Source organism: Gadus morhua, chromosome 16 (assembly GCF_902167405.1).
Source record: "Gadus morhua chromosome 16, gadMor3.0, whole genome shotgun sequence".
Classification (NCBI taxonomy): Eukaryota; Metazoa; Chordata; class Actinopteri; order Gadiformes; family Gadidae; genus Gadus; species Gadus morhua.
Window position 1 is genome coordinate 28,064,460 of NC_044063.1, and position 23,455 is coordinate 28,087,914.

The 23,455-nt window shown below is 43.4% G+C and overlaps 1 protein-coding gene across 3 annotated transcripts; it reads left to right on the top strand.

Moving 5' to 3' along the window:
- Positions 1 to 1,437: 1,437 nt before the first annotated feature.
- Positions 1,438 to 20,492, top strand: LOC115528794 (basic salivary proline-rich protein 1-like). 3 transcript variants are annotated; one of them, XM_030337102.1, is made up of 22 exons: positions 1,438 to 1,677; positions 10,258 to 10,282; positions 11,985 to 12,012; positions 15,374 to 15,569; positions 15,750 to 15,869; positions 15,967 to 16,005; positions 16,113 to 16,166; positions 16,268 to 16,336; positions 16,417 to 16,503; positions 16,608 to 16,700; positions 16,800 to 16,892; positions 16,992 to 17,084; positions 17,184 to 17,276; positions 17,376 to 17,468; positions 17,568 to 17,660; positions 17,760 to 17,852; positions 18,116 to 18,196; positions 18,283 to 18,339; positions 18,913 to 19,079; positions 19,228 to 19,292; positions 19,960 to 20,054; positions 20,319 to 20,492. In XM_030337102.1, the coding sequence occupies exons 4-22, from the start codon at positions 15,377 to 15,379 to the stop codon at positions 20,429 to 20,431; spliced, it is 1,791 nt and encodes a 596-aa protein (XP_030192962.1). In that variant the 5' UTR covers positions 1,438 to 1,677; positions 10,258 to 10,282; positions 11,985 to 12,012; positions 15,374 to 15,376; the 3' UTR covers positions 20,432 to 20,492. The 3 variants fall into 3 exon arrangements, with proteins under 3 accessions (XP_030192962.1, XP_030192965.1, XP_030192963.1); XM_030337105.1 differs by lacking the exons at positions 15,750 to 15,869; positions 15,967 to 16,005 and having other exon boundaries at positions 20,319 to 20,491; XM_030337103.1 differs by lacking the exons at positions 1,438 to 1,677; positions 10,258 to 10,282; positions 11,985 to 12,012 and adding an exon at positions 14,803 to 15,186.
- The last annotated feature ends 2,963 nt before the right edge of the window (positions 20,493 to 23,455 follow it).

Genomic DNA, 23,455 nt, shown 5'->3' on the forward strand with positions numbered 1-23,455 from the left:
CCCTCTCCATGGCCTTCACTCACCAGGGATGTGAGGGCCACAGGCCTGAGGTCGTTCAGAGTGTTGATGGTGCTTTTCTTTGGGATGGGGATGACTATAGAGTGTTTCCAAAGCTGGGGGACTGTGCTGGTGTCCATGGATCTCTGAAACAGGGTTTGGAACACTCCCCCCAGCTGCTCAGCACAGAACCTCAGGACGCGGCCACTGATGTTGTCTGGGCCAGGAGAGCTGTTCTCCCTGGTCTTCCTGAGGGCTCTGACCACCTCCTCTGTTTTAAAGGTGAGTGTGGAGTCACCAGGTTTCAGTGTTGTTAATGTATCTGCCAGTTGGGTGGAGTTGTCAGTCTCAAACCTGGTGAAAAAGGAGTTGAGGTCGTTAGGGAGAGATGTAGAGCTACTACCCGCCACCTGGATGGTTTTGTGGTTGGTAGCAACGGTGTTAACAGCAGCCATGGTTTTGAGGCCCTGCCAGGCTGAGCGGAGGTTCCCCTGGGTGAATTTTTCCTCAACCTTGTTCTTGTACTTCAGCTTAGCAGTTTTTATTGCGCGCTTAACTTCCCTGTTGACCTCCTTCTTTTCAGACTCTGAGCCAGTGAAGAAAATCCTTTTTTTTTTGTTAAGAATTTCCTTCAGTTCTTTTGTAATCCAGGGCTTATTGTTTGGGAAGATGGTGACCGTTTTGGAGGGGATCATGTTGTCCACACAGAAGTTGATGTAAGATGAGACGGTGTCCACTTGCTCCTCCATGTCATTTGAAGGGGTTAGGAGGTTATTCCAGTCTGTGGATTCAAAGCATCCTTGCAGCGCTTGGATGCTGTCGCTAGTCCACTGCTTGATGTTTTTAATAACCTTCTTTGCCCTCCTTATGACAGGTATGTAAGCTGGAGCAAGCAGGATGGTGTCATGGTCGGCAGTGCCAAGAGGGGGGAGGGCTATGGACCTGAAAGCATCTGGTACAGAGCCATAGCATTTATCCAGTGTCCTCCCAGGGCGAGTGGTGCATGTTACATATTGTTGAAAGCCTTTGAGTGATTTATCAGGAGAGCAGTGGTTAAAATCACCCAGGATGAATTTTGGGGAGTCTGGTGAGATGTGTTCTAGTCTATTTAATGAGCTTGTGATGTGCTCAGTGGCAGTAACTGCGTTTGCTCTGGGGTGGATGTAAGCCAGGATGATAAAAAGTTGAGGAAACTCTCTGGGGAGGTAAAAGGGTCGTAGGGAGACAGCCAGGAGCTCGATGTCAGGGGTGCACAGTTTCTCTCTCACTACAACTGTGGAGCACCAGCGGGTGTTTACATAGAGACACACACCGCCACCATGTTGTTTACCGGTGCGCTCACTGTCCCGGTCGAGTCTGAGAGGGGGTGCGAATCCATCAATATGCGTCGTGCTTTCTTCATCGTTCTTATTTAACCACGTTTCGGTGAAAGCAAGAATAGAGGCACTTCTGTATTCATGCATGTGGTTAACGTTGGCTTGTAACTCATCCATTTTGTTGCGGAGGGAGCGCACATTGGCCAAGATGATAGACGGAAGTGGCCGTTGTTTAAATTTCTCCCGTTTAAGCCTAGCTTTAATTCCTCCTTTTTTCTTGCCCCTTCTAGTTACCTTTTTTTGATTGTGTGCGCTGGATGAATTCTTGCGGATTATTTCATCGGGAAAAGTATCCGTGGTGCAGGTGAGATGAGATGAGAGTCCTGCAGCAAAAAGTCTCTTGTGTAGGTGATTTTGCCGTCGGGAATATTGTTCCGATTTGCAGAAACAGACTCACAGATAATCCACATTTGAAGAATAGTCCATATGAGTGCGCGGATATCCATGCCGGAAAACAGTTAGTCCAGGGAGCTTATCCTCGGCCAGGTAGCGATTCAAAAACAAACAAACAGTGATACAAAGTATCACTGTTTACAATGATGTTTACAGTGATACAAAGTACGCACCGTACAGGCAAATGGACAAAATCCGTCCAGTATTTCTTTACACAATGCTTAAAGTAGGGTAAGAGACAAAAAGTAGGGTAAGAGACAAAAAACAAGGAAAAAAGCTGCTCTACGTGCCGACCGGTCAACCGCATGAGCAGTGACCGTCTTCAATTCAATCAATCAATTTAAGCGACTTCTAGGCTCTCCCCCCCGTGAAAATCGACAAGATATACTATATAGTTTAACCAAACATCCCACCAATATTTATACCACTTGCTTACTCTCTATATGTCATTCATGGTTTTATATTTATAATTTAATTTTACTTTACATTTAATTCTTCATTATTCAGGCATTACAGAACTTTCATGGTCATAAATAAAAAATACGAATTGCAGTTTAATTTCTTAGTTTGTTTTTGAATTGACGTAGAATGGAGCGAAGACTCCTGGGATTGGGAAATACGTTTATCCAATAAACAGATGGAGGTCAAGTCTATTTTCGGAAATGTAGGGGGATATATGAGTGGCCCCACGTCGAATGGTATGACCCAAGATACGTCAGACAGAGAAAGCGCGGAAATTCGACGGTACCATCTTGTCATTTGTTTACCCAGGTGCCATTGCAACACCATTGCTACCTCTCATTGGCTGAATCTTTGAGAACGTTGTAGACTCAATCCATATAAGTCGCGGGGAGACGAAGCTCTGTTCGTTTGTATATTTTATTTACGTGACCATATTTTTGTTTTATGTTAAAAGAAAAAAATCAAATAACCAGTTCTTCTTGTTTTGGGGAACCAGTTCTTGTCGTTCACGTTCGGGATTCGTTCGTGGTGAACGATTCGGTCGCGACCGACTCATCCCTAATGCACACCCATAGCGAGTGACGTAGGACGTAAAGTCCCGCCCAGGGCGAAGTGGCGTCGATTTAGAGAGTCCCGGTGGATTGCAGAAGTATGCACTGTTCCTGGGGGCCTGCATACAATAATAGGTCCATGGTAGTGTGGACGGGCCTGCCCATGTGGGTCATCCTGCCCATGTGGGTCGGGCGGTGACATCACACGCACAGAGAAAAGCCCTGAGCGCTCAGTGCTGTCTGGCCTGGCCCCCGGACAGTGGCTCTGTGTTGCGTGTAGGCTGTTATATGCCTTTTGTCGTTTTTGAAGCGTCAAAGAATACTAAGCTAATTTTAGAAATCGTTTGATTTATTGTATTCTGCAGGACGTTAAGTGTTGGTATTTAGTTTGTGGTTATCGAAACTAACGGTTGGACGCGGACATGAATGACATCAAACTGGCCGTGCTGGGCAGCGGCGGAGTGGGGAAATCAGGTGAGGATGCGCCCTTGTGAGAGACAGGGGTCCCGTAGAGAGACCCCAGATAGCAAACAATCATTGAAACTATGTTAAATCAACATTCCGTTGTCATTAAATCATTGAATCAACATCTGAACTCTGATGTTGATTCTACATCATTTTGCACCATTTTTTAATATTGAAACAACGTTGAAATCCTATCCATAGATCAACGGAATTTCAATGGTATTTCAATTATCAGGAATATTGAAACAATGTTGAAATTTCAACTGACCTAAGGATCAACGTAATATCAATGGAATTTCAATCGTTATTAATATGATTACTAGGCATACGAAAATGTAATGCCCTAAATTAAATAGCCTATAATGAATATCCTGCTTTATCGACAGCCAAGATGTTCAAAAGTTATGGAAAATTTGAAAGCTTGTATGCCTATAGCCTAGCCTAAAACACTAACCACATCACACTGTTTAAGGTTAAAAAAACTAACATTTTATTACACGATTATATCACGTCACGTGATTACATCACGTCACTGACGTGACGTCTTCAACTCCCTCCTGCCCGGCCTGGCGCATAGCGCAGCCACTTTTGAACAGCCTGGGCAAAAGTGGATTGGGTGACGGCGGCTGTCCCGAGCTGCTGTGTATTAGCATCTAAAACAGAAAATACAAGCACAATGCAAAAAATGAGCCTTAAAGTTAAACAGAACTCCCACATATATGCACACTTTAAAACAAATTTGGCAGCGTAGGGGATTTTTTTTTAAAATGATATACATATCCAGTGGGGGGGCTTCCATGGTGGCACGGGGGGTACCCGCCCCCCCTGTAATCTGATTGGCCACCCTGTATGCCCCCCCCTCCCCCCCACCCGACCACCACCACCCACTAATGGTCATTGTTCAATAAATCAATGTTTATTCAATGTTTGCTTGCTGTCTGGGACAGGTTGTTAGGGAACAGGGCGGCGAGGGTTCAGCGTCAGGCAGGCAGACAGACAGGCAAGGACTCGACGACAGGCAGGTGGTCGGGCAGGCAGGGGTTCGGCGACCGGACTCTCTCGCCCGGGGCGGGACTTTACGTCCTACGTCACTCGCTATGGGTGTGCATGTGTGCGCGTAGCCGTTTGTCACAGGGATCTGTGCACAAACTCCCTTGCACTACAGGATTACGAGCGTCAGTGTCGTTCGCGATGGAGGGTGGGTGACATTCCTACAGTCTGTGATGATAGGCTATATTTCTACAAATGACTTACTATTACTAGCGATTAACATGACGAAACAACACGATCTAAGCTAACATTAGACTAAAGCCATACCAGATAACGCCATACCAGCTAACCCTAACTATTTCTATTAAACTCTGAACCATTTTGCAACGGGCAACTGTGTGTTGATGTGTCTTATTGCTTCCCACGTCTGCCTCTGCATCTTTCCCACTCCTGGCTAATAGTTTCAGCTTTTGTACTGTATATCAGAAATGATCACCCTGTACCACACTGCTGACTTGTTGATGTTTTGTGAGCACTCACGCATAAGTTTCCTACTGGAGTCATCAAAACTTTGGACTTTGTGTTATTGTACGAAATATTGTGTTGCAAAAACACTTTGTGTCTTACCCTTACCGTTACCCTAACCTTAACCCCAGTAACATTTCTTCATCATAAACTACAAGTTACGCAAAATGGCATACAAACATCCAGTCCAAGAAAAAAGCTAGCGTCATTAAGGAATCGAACCCCTTATCCCCGCGTTAATGAGTTGTTCTCTGACCACTAACCCATCAGGTCTTAGTACATGTGATTCAAGAGTTAACCACTTGACAATCTTTAAACTTTGGTTGCCTAGAAATTGTTAAGACAGTGATGTGTGTACATTGTGCGCGTATCCGTCATTCGCGATGTGTGTGCAGTCCAAACTGAAAGAAAAAACCTTGCATCACTAAGGAATCGAACCCCCAATCATCAGTCTTTAAACGTTGGCCGTTGGTAACTGTAAACAAAGAGATCGCATTTTGTTTAACTGCTAACTAAAAACGGGTTTATGCGTTCACTGAACAAAGATTATGGAAATAAAAGACTACTTTTACATCAGAAAAATCATCAGAACCGTTATTACCAACCCATAGACACTAAGGCCCAATCCCGTTTCTTTGCTCACTGTCTCAACCCTACATCTGAACCCTAACCCTTACCCTCATAGCTCATGCTCATTGCTACCCCTAACCGATCCCCTACTAAATGGGACAACCCTACCCTGTGACGTCATCATGGCCTCCCCGTGCCCCCTAGCAGATAACCAGACCCCTGGTAATGTTACAAGAGACAGACTGGCTGCCATTGTCTCGGGCAACGAGCAAGACCCATTGTAAAGATGTTTAACCTGAAATGGTATTTATATTTTGTAATTGGCATGTTTTGGTATTAGGGTGCACTCACACTAGGCCATCTGGCCGTGGCCGTTGGCCTTTTCACACCTAACCGTGCTCAAATGGCCCCATTGTTCTCTGGCCTGCACTCACACTAGGCCCTGGCCGTGGCCGTTGGCCGTCGCAGCTGGGGCCTGGCCACGGAAGGCTCTTGTACATACGTCATCACGTCGTAACACGTCATCACCAAGCGTCCGCTGCATGGACCATAATAAAGTCTGCCGCCAGTCAGAGTTTTAACAACAATGGACAGTAGGGCTGTCAAAATTGCTCAAAAATGACATTCGAATGTTCGTTTGGAAAAAAATCACGAATTCGAACTATTCGAATATCTGGTTGCCTATTTTACGCAGTTGCCGTCAATATGTCAATAATGCGACAAAACCAGTGCTTAATTTGAGGGGGAGCAAGGGGGATCGCGCTCCGGAAGCTCTGACGTGCACTCCGCCAGCTCCGCCACGAGCAGTATAAAAAAAAAAATGCGCTGCGTAGCGGTTATCAATGAAGTACGACATAACATTGTGTGGGGAATAGGTACTTTGGCGCCCCGTGCTGCAGGCGTACAAATTAAGCAATGGACAAAACCATGGTTCAAATTAGTGGGATATATATATATCCTATAAACAGCCCAGTAACGTGGAGGCCTAATCATGAAAAGCCACAACTTTGTATCGCTTGCATTTCACCACCACACCTGCAAGCGCGCAAATAATAGTAATCTGAAGAAGACGCCCGCTTCTGAATGTTACAAAGTATGCTAGTGGTAACGTTCCTTGCTTTGCTTATCATTTATCGAGAAGGCCTATTAAAATCGATAAAGAAAAAAATGCATGTCGCCTACGTCTTTCACCATGCCAGCGAAAGGGCCAGCACTACGCACCGTTCGGATTCATGAAAAAAAAGCTGTCTCGGACTTTGCCGAGAACATTGCGTTATAGCAGCTTTCACCAGCCAGACTACTAGCTCCCTGAGCTCTACTTCGGATGCTTATTGAATGGCATAGCCGAGCTGGAATACCTATATCCAAGTACGGAAACCCCGAGGGGATAAAATACATTCGCTCTTCACAATACTAGTCTGTTCCACTTGTACCGCGGGAGTGTTTTTTCACATTCGAATATTATGAGGGACATCGCGAACAGACAGAGGCTCATTCACAAAGCAGATAGAGGCGCTTGTACCGCGGGAGTGTTTTTTCACATTCGAATATTAACTTTCACGTTCGAATTCGCGTTTTTGGATACATTTCGAACGAATATTCGAACTTCGAATATTCGTTGACAGCCCTAATGGACAGACACAGAACAACACAGAGAACACACCAACAGTTGAACTGCTTGACGCGATGTTTACCGTTTAATGGGAAAGAAGGCTCGTCGCCTTTATTATGTCCGTGGTCGTCGCATTGACTATACGTCATCCAGCTCAGGTTGCGTAGCCGTACGTGTGCGCGTGTCGGCTCATTAGCATCTGTACCGTAGCGGCCCGTGCCGTAGCAGCACACCTCTCCCAAGTGGCCAAATTGGCCCGGCCTGGCCAGACTGGCCACACTCACACTGGCAGATTTGAGCATGGTTAGGCCACGGCCACGGCCAGATGACCTAGTGTGAGTGCACCCTTAGATAATAATCGGTTATGAACAAGAACACTTTAGAAGAAACACTTTATTTAAATAAGAAACACTGAACCACACATCTAAAAATACACACACACGCATCTAAAAATACACACACACACACACACCTAAAAATACACACACACACACACACACACTCTCTCTCTCAGCTTTTGAGAGAATGGTGGAGAATCACATCTTCTCAACCATTCCACCAACTTTGCCTCGCTCTCCTCATGCCTCGCCTGCTCCCTGGCACTCTCCTCTTGGAAGGGGTGTCTGGGGTGGTGGAAGAGGTGCCTGGGGTGGAGGAGCATGAGGGAGAGGTGGGGGGGGGGCTGGTGGCAGTGGACTCAACGAAGTCCTGAAAGAAAACGAATAAGAAGGAATTAGGAATTATATGCCAGAACTGGTTGATATGGCCATATGTTATGTACAATATATAATAGCTATGTACACAATATAGTACTGCCAAAAAATACATTGATTAACCATGTAATATTACTAATATAATATATTAGTATATATAATAATACTTATAGAATATTGCTAATATAATATAATATATTAGTATATATAATATTACTTATAGAATATTACTAATATAATATCATATATTAGTATAAAGCTTATTTTTAACCTGGAGTCACTAGAACATGGAAGATCTGGATATCATACGACATGATATGCAGCCCGGTCTGCAGAGCCCGGCCGAGATCCGGGGTCGGGCGGCCCGCGAAAGTCGGCCTCGCGATCTTCCGCGAAAGTCAGCCGCGGACTTTCGCGATCTTCCGAGAGTCCACGGCCGGGCTTCGAAGCCCGCGGCCGGGCTGCAGAGGATAATTAATAAAATAATTACTAGTTAATTACAGAGAAAACACTTACATTTGTGTTTTTCCAATCCTGTCGCATCTTTTCGCCCTCCATCTTGCCTAGGATATTTCTTGATTTTCCGTTTTCTCGCAAGGTATTGTGGGAGCAAGTCACAACTGAAGCGCTTTGAGGGTGCCCATCGAAAATCTCAATTTTGAGGGGATGTTAGCCCTCCCCCTACCCCTTAGCTACCTTTAAACTGGTATTGGGACATGGCTCCACGGCGCGTGAACGCGCAACAGCGAGGGTTAGGGCTGAGATTTTGAAGCGAGCCAAGTAATGGGATTCAACCTAATAGCCGCGGCTATTAGTCATTCAAAACCGTACGGAAACCGTACGGATACCGTACGGAATTCTTGCCAAACCGCACGGAATCCGTACGGTTTTGCACTTTTACCACGCCATTCTAGGGCCGGATTGTGGCCTTCTTGGCTTTCCATAATATTGTGGAGGACGGCGCATGCAACAATTATGTCGCATGCCCGTTCCGGACAAACTCTTAGCCAACGTAGGCATTGAAATCTGGACTTCAATATCCCGAATGTATTTTCAATTTTAACGTGGGTTCTGCTGTGTGCCCGGTTAAATGTCGTCTGCGGCCCAGGAGCGGGATTAGGGTACGGGGTGATGAGCGTCGGGAGGCACCGATACCCTCGATCTCCTAGGATCCACCACAAGCACAATTATATGAGGTCTATGATATGTTCAGAATGCAACTCACCCTCTTGAAATTTACGGCTCAAATTGGATTCACGATACATCCTGGCATCGTGGACTGAACCAGGCCATTATGCCTCTACATTGGTGATCATGTGGGAAGCATCACATATCATCTAGTGATAAAAAAAAAAAAAGATCGACAGCGATTAACAAACCATGGAGATATTGGAAATAGCCAATATAGGCAGTTTACACTTACCTGAACATTTATACTGTGATAGCCTTTCCTGTTCACAAAATCAGCCTCATTTATAGATGGGGCCAGTATGGGCACTTGTGTGCCATCAATGCACCCAATTACATTTGGAAATCCTGAACTACAACACCCAGATGAAAAGTCAACAAGGATCATTTCGGTGCCATTTGGGAACACGTAAAGTAGATAATGCTGACCTGCAAGTTGGTGAAACTCCATTTCCATGCGTCTCGTGGGTTTATGGCCTGGAAAAACGATGAAGTTACGCAACAACCGCTTCAGCGCAAGACAAACTTTACGTAGCCTACTGAGCGGCAGACCGTGGCTTTGTCTATGTGCTCAGCATCTCCTACACTGTATAAAAAGCTACCCGTCGAAAAAAAACTTGTTTGGAGTGAACTGAGGGCAGATCCACGATTGGTAACATTTGCAATGTAGGGTTGGAGAAGGTTATTTAAATATAGCAAAGAATCATGTGAAAAACGATATCTCTCCAGCAAAAAGTCCTCCGGAAAGGACAATCCCACCCAGCACACAACGTCTTTTGGACGTTGATATCTGGGCTAAATCCCGTCGGTCCGTTATGGCCGTGATTTCAACCAAAATTAGACGTAGAAAATCAGTCTTTGTTTGGCCGGTCCATTCTGGTCTAAATAAAGACGTCTTTTAGACGTCCGTTTCAGACCACATATCAACCAACTCAATACTGTTATAAATTAATTTAATCTCTTGGTAGCCATTTTAATTTTGGTCTGTTTTCATAGTTGTTGCTACCAAAATGGCGGCGTTATTAACAAAATTAATGTTCTTCTGGTTAATAACGGAAAGGAACAGCCTGTTGCAGGACGATGGAATGCTGTAACTCTTGATGACAAGAACGACTTTGAACGCGATACAGCCAATCATGTTCAAGCGCGGGAACTCTCCGTTTTGGTAAATGCATTTCTAAAACCGTCAGAGCTGTGGGTTTTGAGAAGGCTGGAGAGCGGTCAGAGATATAGCGTAGTGAGCGATTTTGTAATAGTGGTAGATTATATAGTAGATTCATACATTAATAGCTTAATAGATAATATATTAATAGTTATATATCGATATTATACTTAATAGTAATCATTTTTCCATAAATTAATTTGTTCCTGTTCGTCTGTTTGTGTACTCCTGTTACCCTATTCCCCCATTCCAGGATAAACACAATCATCATTTTTCAGGTGAGTTATAGTGTTAATTTATGAATTTAAATAGTTTAATTTCTTAGGTTTTCACTAATACAGATGACGTGAGCTTGCTAGCTGCTAATGACATTACCGGACTCTAACGTTACATGGCTGGCTAATAGGCCTACTAGCGCTAGCTAGCTGCTCAAACTAGCAACGTTTCTCAACGTGTCTTAGACAAGGTCTTGCATGGATTAAAGTTCTCCGTCGCTACGACGGATTTCCGTCATTTGGAGTTCACAGAGGCCACTTCACATCTCCGATAACGTCGGGACAACTTTACAAACAGGCGTCATTTGGATAAACTAATCGCATATTAAGGATCTAAATAGGTACTTTCTCGCATAAAAAAATATAAAAACTTAAGAAAGTGATGTATTAACAGCACTGAAGCGAGAATTAAAACAGCTTTTAGCAGCTTTACCGCTACCGCTGCCGCGAAATGCATTCTGGGAAACTTGCATACTGTATACTGCGGTGCAGTCGGTCTGCTGTATACTGCATACTGAATCCCACATTCAGTATGCAGTATACAGTACATACCGCGCAGTATGTAGTCGGCAGTACGGTAGTATGCAGTTTCGAACATGGACATAATACACGCGTGTATTATGTCGTCATACGTCAACGCCGGTAAAATTGTCAAATTATATAGTGAGTATTTAAAAGGTCTACCGTTAAAATTGACTGAAAACACAAGCATTTTAATGTACATCCCGATTATATATTAAATATATATTAAATATATTATATACAAATGTATATATATACACACCATTTTCGCGCCACATCTTACGTCTCTTTGTTGTGTTAGTGTTGAGTGTCAGAGCGAAAGTTAAGCTCCCTTATAATGATTGACGGCTCTGATGTATCGGATATTGATAAAACACAAATAAATAAATTGAGATGGGCATGGCTGACGGAAACGGGGAACGATGGCAAGCCTTTTTTAGAGAGTAAAATATGAGACAAGCTTTGCAAAAAAAAATCTTAGAGTCTAATTGAAAAGACAACAAAAAAATTGCAATAGATGCAAAAGAACAGCTGTTTAAAATCCTCCTCCTGTAAAACAGTATTGGTCAAGCATTTAAACGTGATGGCTGCATTTGGTGCTGACGTCTTATACATTTGTATTTCTTAAGCAGGTGTCAATTAACCTAACCTGGAACATGTTTCACACACTGCACGTGACTTGGCTGTAGCGCGAATAAAATTTCAGTCAGAAGATTTTTTTTCACTTTAATCCCTGAGGTCTTGATAGCTAACCTTGCCAGTAACGTTAGCACCGAACTAACGTTACCAATACACCTGGCAAACCATTGAGTATATGTGCATGTTCCTGATCTGGCCGACATGAACGGGTGCATCACTGCATCATATCATAGTGTTTGCCACTGACTTTGGCGCCATTATCTAAAAATTGATTTGAAAAAAATATGTTTGCCATCCCAAAGCATACCAGAGGCGCGGGAAGATATTTTCGGCGGGGGGATTCCACGGTCCATTTGCGGCTTGCATCCTTTCTGTTTTTGTTGTTTAGAAAACGTTTTATACTATGCTTGAATTCTTAGGCTAAGTTAATGCATTAGGTAGGTGTAAACATTGTTTGCTTTTAATCCATAATCGTTTTTCCATAAATTAATTTGTTCCTGTTCGTCTGTTCGTGTACTCCTGTTCCCCTGTTCCCCCATTCCAGGATAACTACAGAAATCATCATTTTTCAGGTGAGTTATAGCGTTACTTTATACATTTAAATAGTTTCATTTCTTAGGTTTTCACTAATATACAGATGACGTCAGGAGTTGGAAGTAGCCTAGGGCAAATTAATTTACGAACCAGAACGTGGGCCGTACAGTTGCCTAAGCCTCTATTGTAAAAACGTCCGCTAGATAAGACAGTTTAAATCGCCAACGACATTGTTTTTGCAGTAGCCTACCCTAGGCTACAGATTATTTCTTAAAAGTAATTAGTCCACTACTGGCTCATTTATCAAACGGGTGCTTTCACTCGTCCTCTGCAAATTAAGCTACAGGTAGTTCGGTGTGAATAAATTCGGGTTTGCGATTGACAACATTGTGATAAGTAGGCTATACTAACTTTGCAAAGTGCATCAATTTTGAACTCAGTTGTGTAGGCTACACCGCGCCAGTTGTAATCTGCATGAACAGTCCTTCTCAAGCCACTGATTTGATTTGCGTAGGGGAGGTGTGGGCTGAAGCCAACCTGTTTGAGGGAACAGTGCAGCTAGTAGCCCGGTCTTTTCTGACAGTCCGTTTCAGTAGCAACTAGACTTTTTAAATTACTAAAATTATCCCTCTCTTCATCCCACACCCCAAACATGACATACAATATGTCGTGGAACAGAAACAACAACCAGAGATATGCCTATGGCAAGTTGTAGATGTGTTTGTATAGTCTTCCACTACAATCTTTGACGTTAATTAGCATGTTTTATATTGAGGTTGTTAATTAGCTAGAGGATTAAAGAGGTCACTTCAAAAATTCCCCTCTTGAAACAAATAACAACAGGATAGTATTTTTGTACAGTTTAATCTATACTCCAAGCTCATAATGACTGTGTGAGAGAGCATAACCCGAAAGACATGATATAGCCTACCTAAAGTAGCCAGTAAAATAAAGTATAAACATTACAGTATGATGACCAGACCACCCCCCAACCCTCATAGTTTTAGAAAATTCTGTGGGAAACACTGCAAAGTTAGTCCAGCAGTTAGATAATGTGGACAGTTGATTCATTTTATTAAGCAATATGTAGTTTAATACAGTTGATCATTCACAGATAAAAGTAGGTAGCTAGTCAAACATTAGGAAATATAATTTTTCAGACATTTTGTTGGTGATCCAAAACACCATCTGGAATTTGTGAAATCAGTGACCCTACTACTTTGCCGGAGATTCTTTTTAGTAATTTCCCATGCGGCAATGCATCTTACTGGACATGACCAAAGCATGCAAACCTCAAAAACACAATACTACATTGTATGATTTGTTTCTTGTTTCAGTTTGTGGTCTAAAAACCATGGATTCGCTCTGGGTTGAGTCAGGGTTGAGTCAACCATAAAGCAGTGGGCTACTGAGGATGAAGAGAACTCAATGGAGTTAGAGTCCACTCACGATGATGAGGACATCAGCAACATTGATACGGCTAGTGGCAGTGATGACGAGGGATGTGACAGAGAGGCTGTGTGGCTTGAATCTGAAAACGAAACAGAGGCAACATCGGAAAGTGATCTGGGGAGTGACTTGGCAGATTGGGCATTGGCTAACAAACTTACCCATAAGTCAGTAAATGAGCTGTTGCAAATCCTACAACGACACGGACATGAAGATTTGCCAAGGGACTCGAGGACCCTTCTGTCAACTCCAAAAGTAGTGAGCTTGCAGGAGCGATGTAATGGCCGCTACATTTACTATGGTTTAGAGAGAGGCACACAAAGAGCACTTCAACAGTCTCCTGCCTGTATAGACCGAATTTCCTTGTGCATAAATGTGGATGGTGTGCCAATTTTCAAGTCAAGTGGGACTCAGTTCTGGCCCATCCTGGCAAAGGCAGAGGAATCAGAGCCATTCATAGTCGCACTTTACAGTGGCACATCCAAGCCTGAGCCTCTACAAGAGTACTTAAAAGACTTCGTGGAAGACATCAATAATCTCTCAACTAGTGGCTTTCAATATAACGGGGCAATTGTGAAAATTACGGTGAAAGCCTTCATCTGTGATGCCCGAGCAAGGGCTTTTCTTAAAAACATCATCTATCATACAGGCTATAATAGCTGTGAGAGGTGTGAGGAGCTGGGTGAATGGAAAGGAAGAGTGGTGTTCAACTCAAAAGAGAAATTCCCTAGTAGGACAGATGAAAAGTTCTGCCAGGTAGCCTACAAAGGACACCAACATGGAGAGACCCCACTGTTAAGAGCAGGAGTACCATGTGTGACGTCATTCGTCCTCGATTATATGCACCTTGTGTGCCTTGGTGTTGTAAGGCGAATTCTGCATTTTCTCTGCCGTGTGACCAACCCCCGGAAACTATCTACCAGGCAGAGATCTGAATTGTCTACAAGACTTGTAGGGCTAAGAAATGAAATGCCAAGTGAGGTGGCAAGGAAGCCCAGGGCAGTCACCGAGTTGGATCGATGGAAGGCGACAGAGTTCCGCCAGTTCCTTCTTTACACGGGACCTGTGGTCCTTGATGGACAGGTTGATCAAGATGTGTACGATCATTTTCTCTGTCTGACAGTGGGAATGTCCATCCTGCTTACCACCGATGCCAACAGGAGGAACACTCTACTCCAATATGCAGCTGACCTGCTGACCTATTTTGTTAACAGTTGTCAAGATATCTATGGAGACAGATTCACAGTCTACAATGTGCATGCGTTAAAGCACATTCATGAGGATGTTGCACATTTCAGTTGCTCTTTGAATGAGATTTCTGCCTTTCCATTTGAGAATTTCATGCAAACCATCAAGAAAATGGTCAGAACAAGTCATGATCCGCTGACGCAAGTGGCAAAGCGACTGGCAGAGAGGCAGGATCTGCAGGGGGCAAAATCAAAACAGGCCAAAGAAAGACTTACCGTTTCAGTGAGGCCCAAGGATGCCTGCTTCGTCCTAGGGGACAAGAGTGTGGCCATCATAGAAGAAGTTGGAGAAAATGGAAATTTCAATTGCAGATTTATTCCTGAAAAGCACACGTCAAACCTTTTCATAACGCCATGTGAATCAAAGCTGATCGATATAGCATTTATTGGCAATACCACATACCGCATGGCAAGCACAAAAATCCTTCAATCCAGTGACCTAAAGAGGAAAGCTGTGTGCATCCCATACAGAAGGGGGCATGCAATTTTTCCACTTCTGCATAATTGAACAACGAGGTACAGTGTTTCCCACAGAAAATGAGTTAGTCAAGGTGGGGGTGTACAGGGTTCTGATGGGGATGTTAGTTCGCATCACTAAATAATATAACATGTATAATAATATACTAAATAATATAACATGTATATTTTATATTGTGTTCAGTATAAGTCTGTTGCATAATAACTCTACTTTTATTTGTTTCAGATTATGGCGTTTGTGAGGGCTGTGTGGCAGGAGGGCGATAAAGTTTTTGAAGGGGTGCTGCCAATAAATTGGATTGACGAAGAAAGGAAAGTCCTCAGATGGCCAAAAAAGGGACGGGCGTCGGCCTGGAAAAACAAAACGAATCCAGCTGGAGACTGGCTGGACTTTCCCCTCATAAAAATAAAATTTACTTCAGGTATGTGATGCTTAAGGCGAGACACGGCAGGTGAAAACATCGATTTTTCATGACCTGGTCAAATTTGAGATTTTGGGCTAGTTTACATCCATGTAATTTTTTACACTGCTATAAAGAAAATTTCCAAATAACACATGTCGGTTGGTTTACATGACTTTGCAACTTCTGACTTTTTTACAGAAAGTGAAAAGGAGTGCACTGAGTTTAATTATACATCGTCAGCACAGACAGATTCAGAAGACCCTCCAGAACTGGGGAAAAGGGCAATAAAAAGAAAGCAATTTTCTGATTGTATTGAAGGCAAGCATACTTACAGCTGTTTGTAATCCATCACATTCCAAATGTTGAAACATTTGTATCCCTGGAATGTAAATTAACTTTTGTTGTAATTCATTAGAACCAGAACTATCAGATGAAGAACCCAGACCCAAAAAAAGTGAGGTTAGGGTTATCGCCAGGGTTGTTTAATGTAAAAAGTCTTAAATATGTCTTTGCCAAACAAATACTGTTTGCGACATGAATACTTTTTCTGTTTCTATGTAGGCAAAAGCACAGGACTGCTCAGCAAGCCACCAAAGCCACCAAATATGACTAATGGTAAGTCAAGTGGACTAGTTAAGAATGTCAAAAGAAATCCAAATCAGTTAGCAGGGAGAGAGTTCAACATTTTTTGGCATGATCATTTATATTTGTTACAGAGACACCCAGTGTCAGAAACCAGGACCAGACCTCTTTGGATAATACCCCAACTCTAGATTCATCATATAGTAAGTTTGCCTAAATGGACTAAAAAAAGAAATGTATGGATGAATGACTCAATTCAACATGTTCTCTCACTTTGTCACAGCCCACCCCCAGAGGAGCCCCTCCCCCTCCAATCATTCTGATGTTGGGGGTGAGTCCTGGCAGGATAGCTCACCTTCATCTCCAAGGAGTAAGTTAACCGAATTGAACTCAAGAATAAAGTGCCATCTACTTTCTGTCCACTTTCTGTCTAACACACGACCCCAACATGTTCCCTGTCTCTGTCTCTCACAGACCAGTCCATAAGGAGCCCCTCTCCCTCATCCAGTCATTTTGGGAACCACAGAGGAGGCTCCCATTCTGGTGGTCCTCCTAGAGCCTCAAACAGTAAGTTGGCCTAAATGAACTGAAGCAAAGAATGCTGTCTGAACGTTACTGTATAGCACACAAGCCCAACATGTTCCCCGTCTCTCACTCTTGTCACAGGCCAGTCCATAGGGACCCCCTCTCCCTCATCCAGTCATTCCAGGAACCACAGAGGAGGCTCTCGTCCTGGTGGTTCTTCTCGAGCCTCAAACGGTAAGTTGACCTAAATTAACTGAAGCAAAGAATGCTGTCTAAACGTTACTGTATAGCACACAAGCCCAACATGTTCCCTGTCTCTCACTCTTGTCACAGGCCAGTCCATAAGGACCCCCTCTCCCTCATCCAGTCATTCTGGGAACCACAGAGGAGGCTCCCATTCTGGTGGTCCTCCTAGAGCCTCAAACAGTAAGTTGGCCTAAATGAACTGAAGCAAAGAATGCTGTCTGAACGTTACTGTATAGCACACAAGCCCAACATGTTCCCCGTCTCTCACTCTTGTCACAGGCCAGTCCATAGGGACCCCCTCTCCCTCATCCAGTCATTCCAGGAACCACAGAGGAGGCTCTCGTCCTGGTGGTTCTTCTCGAGCCTCAAACGGTAAGTTGACCTAAATTAACTGAAGCAAAGAATGCTGTCTAAACGTTACTGTATAGCACACAAGCCCAACATGTTCCCTGTCTCTCACTCTTGTCACAGGCCAGTCCATAAGGACCCCCTCTCCCTCATCCAGTCATTCTGGGAACCACAGAGGAGGCTCCCATTCTGGTGGTCCTCCTAGAGCCTCAAACAGTAAGTTGGCCTAAATGAACTGAAGCAAAGAATGCTGTCTGAACGTTACTGTATAGCACACAAGCCCAACATGTTCCCCGTCTCTCACTCTTGTCACAGGCCAGTCCATAAGGACCCCCTCTCCCTCATCCAGTCATTCCGGGAACCACAGAGGAGGCTCTCGTCCTGGTGGTTCTTCTCGAGCCTCAAACGGTAAGTTGGCCTAAATGAACTGAAGCAAAGAATGCTGTCTGAACGTTACTGTATAGCACACAAGCCCAACATGTTCCCTGTCTCTCACTCTTGTCACAGGCCAGTCCATAAGGACCCCCTCTCTCTCATCCAGTCATTCCAGGAACCACAGAGGAGGCTCCCATTCTGGTGGTTCTTCCCGAAGTTCAAACAGTAAGTTGACCTAAATGAATTGAAGGAAAGAATGCCGTTTGAACCTTATTGTCTAGCACAGTGGCACAGTGGTTCACAAAGTGCGGTCCAGGGACCACTGGTTGCTTAAGATGTTGTTCTTTGAATACAAAGAGGCTCCCGTTCTGGTGGTTCTCCTCGAGCCTCAAACAGTAAGTAAATGAACTGAAGCAAAAGATGCTGTCTGAACGTTACTGTCTAGAACACAACCCCAATATGTTCCCTGTCTCTCACTCTTGTCACAGGCCAGTCCATGAGGAGCCCCTCTCCCTCACCCAGGAACCACAGAGGCTCCCGTCCTGGTGGTTCTCCTTTAGCTTCAAACAGTAAGTTGATCTAAAAGTAATGAATGTGTCTGTATAGCACATAACACTTAATCTAACATTTTCAATGTCTGATGTTCTTGTCACAGGCATCAGGGCCCGCTCCCCCAGAGAGAGGAACAGTGTATTCCCCATGGAAAATTACAGTGAGTTTTAAATATTCTTGCTACAACCAGATGTTTGAGCAATCTAGAGCTCTAACCACATTTCTATTGTTGATTTTCATCAGCTCAAATTGGAAATGTGTCAATCTGTTGCATTAAAGTGTAATTCCGGCGAAAATTGACCCAAGGGTGTTTTTCTGCATTAAAACACATCAAATAAGCCGTGGAGACAGTAATTATCAATGAAAATGACTGTCTCCAGTAGGGCACATTGGCCTGAAAACATGCCATTTTTAAAGGGGCAGGTATGGCTCCAAGGAACTGACTTCAATGTTATACAATTTTATCTTTGAAAAGATGGAATGTTCATGTTGCACAATTTAATACAAAACACTGCAGTTAACCTGAGTGAAGATATTCTGGAATACCAGTGTCATGCAGTAATCGTATGTTTACACATATCAGACATGATCCTGAAAGTTAGTCTTTGAATTCTATGAATGTGGCACTAGATCTAGATGCTAGATTTATCTTACATGTATAACCAAATCACTAGGCTATAGGAAGAAATTGAATAGATGAGAAGATAACTAATCCGAAAATGTCACATTTCAGAATTCCAGAGATGTGTGAAGAAAAAATTGGTGGAGATCATGGAGGTGGTGAAAAGAATTGAGGCGGACCACCAAAGGGGAGGGACATACCTATTAAAAACCATGTCGACCATGGACGAGGTCCTCATGTTAGAAGACAAGCTCAATCAGGAGGAGAGACAGGCTCTGGTAAGATATCATATGCCACTTATCACAACCAATGCAAACTGATGAGGGCATTGATGAGGTGTTGTTGTCTTATGCCCTCATCAGTAGGTTATTGACTTAATAATTGGCTTAAGATTCTATATTTACTGTCTATTTACTTCTTTCACAGATGGCACAGTTAAGCAAGGTCGGGGGGAAGGACATAAAAGACTGTGTTGCAAAAATTTTGAACAGGTATGTTCAGATACAGGGTACAGTACTTCTTGAAAATGTAGTTTTAGCTGTTTAACCTTTATGCTGACCTTATTTGGCCTGTGGCCTCTGATGTTTCAGTCTCTCTTGTGTGCCTTGGTCTATTGCATTGTCTCTTTCCTGTTTAATGAAATCCGGATCGGTTTTAAGTATCAATACTCTTTTGATCCCGTGAGGGAAATTTAGTCTCTGCATTTATCCCAATCTGTGAAACACACTCAGCACACAGTGAACACACAGTGAGGTGAAGCACACACTAATCCCGGCGCAGTGAGCTGCCTGCTACAACAGTCTGGAATGGCAGGAGACTTGTCATGGTTGCTACAACAGCGGCGCTCGGGGAGCAGTGAGGGGTTAGGAGCCTTGCTCAAGGGCACTTCAGCCAGTCCTACTGGTCGGGGTTTGAACCGGCAACCCTCCAGTTACAAGTCTGATGCGCTAACCAGTAGGCCATGGCTGCCCCTAATTTTAGTTTTATTTGTAATTGTTTTTTTGTAATTTAGTTTTATTTGTAGTTGTAATCAGATTAGCGGGAGTGCACTGCACACAATATAGAGACTCCACAACAGTGTAAAAAAATCTAGTGGAAAAAGTAATCTCATTTTGAATTTGTATATACAAGTGTAACTTTATGTGCTAATCTTTTCAGATTGATGACGAATGGCCTGATGTCCCATTTCAATATGATGGGCCATGGTGGGAAGACAGCTTTTAAAGCAATGACTCTCTATGGCGTCCTAACAGGTATGGATCTCTGATACTGGGTTATTTATCTTTCATTTGTTTGTTCAACTTGCACAAACATATTTTGAACAAGGAAGAGCACAGCACGGGCTACACTCTGCATTAACACATTTGTTCATTGTCCATTCATTTCTCAAGTTTGTTAAAGTCTCGATTAGAGCAGTTTCACATGTTCAAGTGCTGAATCTGCTATCTGAGTTGTCTTTGCAATATTGCCACTTCAGCACACCTGGTCTAATGAAAATGTTTTTCTTGTCATTTCAGCTGCTGTTAAAAAATGGAGTGAAAGGGCCACCGACCATGACATCGGGAGAGCTGTGGCAGATCAATTAAAACATGCGCCTGGACGCTCCGGTGGTGGAGGCAAGAACAATTAATAAAGGGATAAAGAAAGCAATCAGTTATTAAAATGTTTTGTTTGACTTATAGGCCTGTAATGATATCAATATTTCAGAATACGATTATCGCGACAAAATATATCACAATAACATTATTATTGTGATATCAATAGTAATCATTATAAGAAAGCAAACACTTAAAGTATATTACATTTCTTATTAAATGTCACTCTATTCAAAAACATAAAATTTGACAGTACAACTCTCACTTTTTCTCATAAAACAAAATTCCCAAACCCGGTCAACAACAATAGTTATACTCCTGTCAGAGCAGCTTAATTAGTGATAACGTGTGGTGATGCTGTTATCGCTTTGATAGCTCATAAATATCACTAAACATAGGTATGTTTTTAAGCCTACTTATTTATTATAATTTCTTTACAAAGAAACGTTTAGCATGATCTTCAAATTCATAGTGATGCTATGCTATGGGCATCATCATACGAATGGAAGATGAGAGTTACATTACAGCCTACTTACTTTGCATAACATTTCCAATAGGCCATGTTTATGTTAGTTCGGCTAGTTAGTTCATTAATAGAATTAGATACAATCTCTTGATATCGCCTTTTACTGCGCAGCGTACGTGCATGTGCACACGAGCATTTTCTAGCTGCGGGGCAGAGCAGTATAGAGACTGGAGGATAAATGTTTTTCCATCCCCTGCATTCTCCATCATGTCCGGCATGTTTTCAAGCCTACACAATCAAAAGTTTGGCGTTGCTATGACATCAGGTTTGCCTGTGTGACATTGAAGGGAGCAAGTGAGGAGACATCACTGGAGAGAAACCTACAGGGAAGCTATACAGGCGTGTAACTGAGGGTTCCGATCGCGTAAAAAAACTCACCTGTTGATTTAAATATAGCCTACCATTGTTGTGCGACACGGTAAGTGGGTGCATTATTTCCACGATATTCACATTATGTTTTAATGATCACAAAAACGGTAGGCTATATCGCGACACCCATTTGACTTGTTTATTTACAAAAGCCTTGTATTCGATTATGTATTTATCATCTTATAGATGATGGGTTAAGTTAGTAAATAGGAAATGCATAATGCACATTTTTAAAAGCCTATAATAGGATAATATAGGCTTATAAATGAATACATAACAGCAATATTCTAGTCGAAAATAGGTCCATGGCAGCACCTAAACCAGACGTGGTTTCAACCAAATATAGGCGTTGAAAAGACGTCTTTCAATAGACGTCTTTTCAACGACCGGGAAAAGACGTCGTTTCACCTTTCACTTTTCAACCAAACTTGAACGTTGTTTCGACGACTTGAAAAGACGTCTTTTCAACGTCTTTTCAGCGTAATTTTGCTGGGTGGGATATGTCGAGCCGTGGTCTAATTAATCTCTCTCTGTGAATTGCACTAATTATTTGCGCTCCGATATCAACCGGCCTCTCGTCAAAAGGGCATGCCATTGTGGTCACGTAAAAGCTGTGGTGAAGGCGGGTTTAAATACCCTGAGCAAAACCGGGTTATCTTTGAACTTAACCTGCGCAAAACCTGCTCCGACCAGGTTTGATTCAGAGCATATGTTTCTATAGCAACTAACATACCGTGTTCCTTTTGGAACGGAAAACCTAGGGTTACCGCAAACCCTGGGTTAACTTACCCGGTTATGTGATAAAACCGGCTTTGTGGACAAGGGACTCTCTAAATCGACGCCACTTCGACCTGGGCGGGACTTTACGTCCTACGTCACTCGCTATGGGTTTGCATGTGTGCGCGTAGCCGTTTGTCTCAGGGATCTGTGCACGAACTCCCTTGCACTACAGATTACGAGCGTCAGTGTCGTACGCGATGGAGGGTGGGTGACATTTCTACAGTCTATGATGATAGGCTATATTTCTACAAATGACTTACTATTACTAGCGATTAACATGACGAAACCACACGAACTAAGCTAACATTAGACTATAGCCATACCAGATAACCCTAACTATTTATATTAAACTCTGAACCATTTTGCAACAGGCAACTGTGTGTTGGTGCGTCTTATTGCTTCCCACGTCTGCGTCTGCATCTTTCCCACTCCTGGCTAATAGTTTCAGCTTTTGTACTGTATATCAGAAATGATCACCCTGTAGCCTACAACACTGCTGACTTGTTGATGTTTTGTGAGCACTCACGCATTTCTCTAGGTATCTTAAGTTTCCTACTGGAGTCATCATGCGCATCTTTTTGACATTCATACCCAACTACACAAAACCAAGGAACAACGGACCATCTCCTTCAGAAACATCAAACTTATCAACACCACAGACCTCTCCACCATGATCAGCTCCTACCCCAACCCTCCCCCAGCCTCCTCCCTGACTGACCTGGTGACTCACTACAATAGCTGCCTCTCCTCCTCCCTCACCACCCTGGCCCCCCTGAAAACCTGCTCAGTCTCATTCACCCACACTGCTCCCTGGTTCACTCCTCATCTGCGCCAGCTCAAAGCCACTGGTCGTCGACTGGAGCGACTCTACAATAAGACAAAACTCACTGTACACCGCCAAATGTATTCGGACCACCTCCATCACTACAAGAATGCCCTCACCACTGCCAAAACCTCATACTACTCCAACCTCATCAACACTGGTACAGGCAACAGCAGAGTCCTCTTCTCAACAGTCAACCACTTACTTCAGCCTCCTAAATCTCTCCCTCCAGATATTTCCACCACCCAATGCACTGCGTTCCTTGACTTCTTCAGCTCTAAAATCAACACCATACACCAACAACTGGCCTCATCTCGCACCCCCTCTGATGACCCACCCTGGATGATCACCTCTGGCCAACCTCTCATCAGCTCCCTCTCTGACTTCACCCTAGTAACAGAACAGACCGTCTCAGAACTCATCCGCAAAGCCAAAACCACCACCTGTCAGCTCGATCCTATTCCCACCTCCCTTGTCAAAGCATGTCTTCTGTCCATCTCCCCCATGATCACCAACATAATTAACTCCTCCCTCACTACTGGTACTGTACCCCTCACTCTC

What these genes read in the sequence shown, in the direction of transcription:
- LOC115528794 (XM_030337102.1), top strand. Translation starts at nt 15,377, where the DNA reads ATGGCGTTTGTGAGGGCTGTGTGGCAGGAGGGCGATAAAGTTTTTGAA. An exon ending in TTCTTCTCGAGCCTCAAACG is followed by an intron (nt 16,893 to 16,991) that starts GTAAGTTGACCT and finishes CTCTTGTCACAG; the next exon opens with GCCAGTCCATAAGGACCCCC. An exon ending in TTCTTCTCGAGCCTCAAACG is followed by an intron (nt 17,277 to 17,375) that starts GTAAGTTGACCT and finishes CTCTTGTCACAG; the next exon opens with GCCAGTCCATAAGGACCCCC.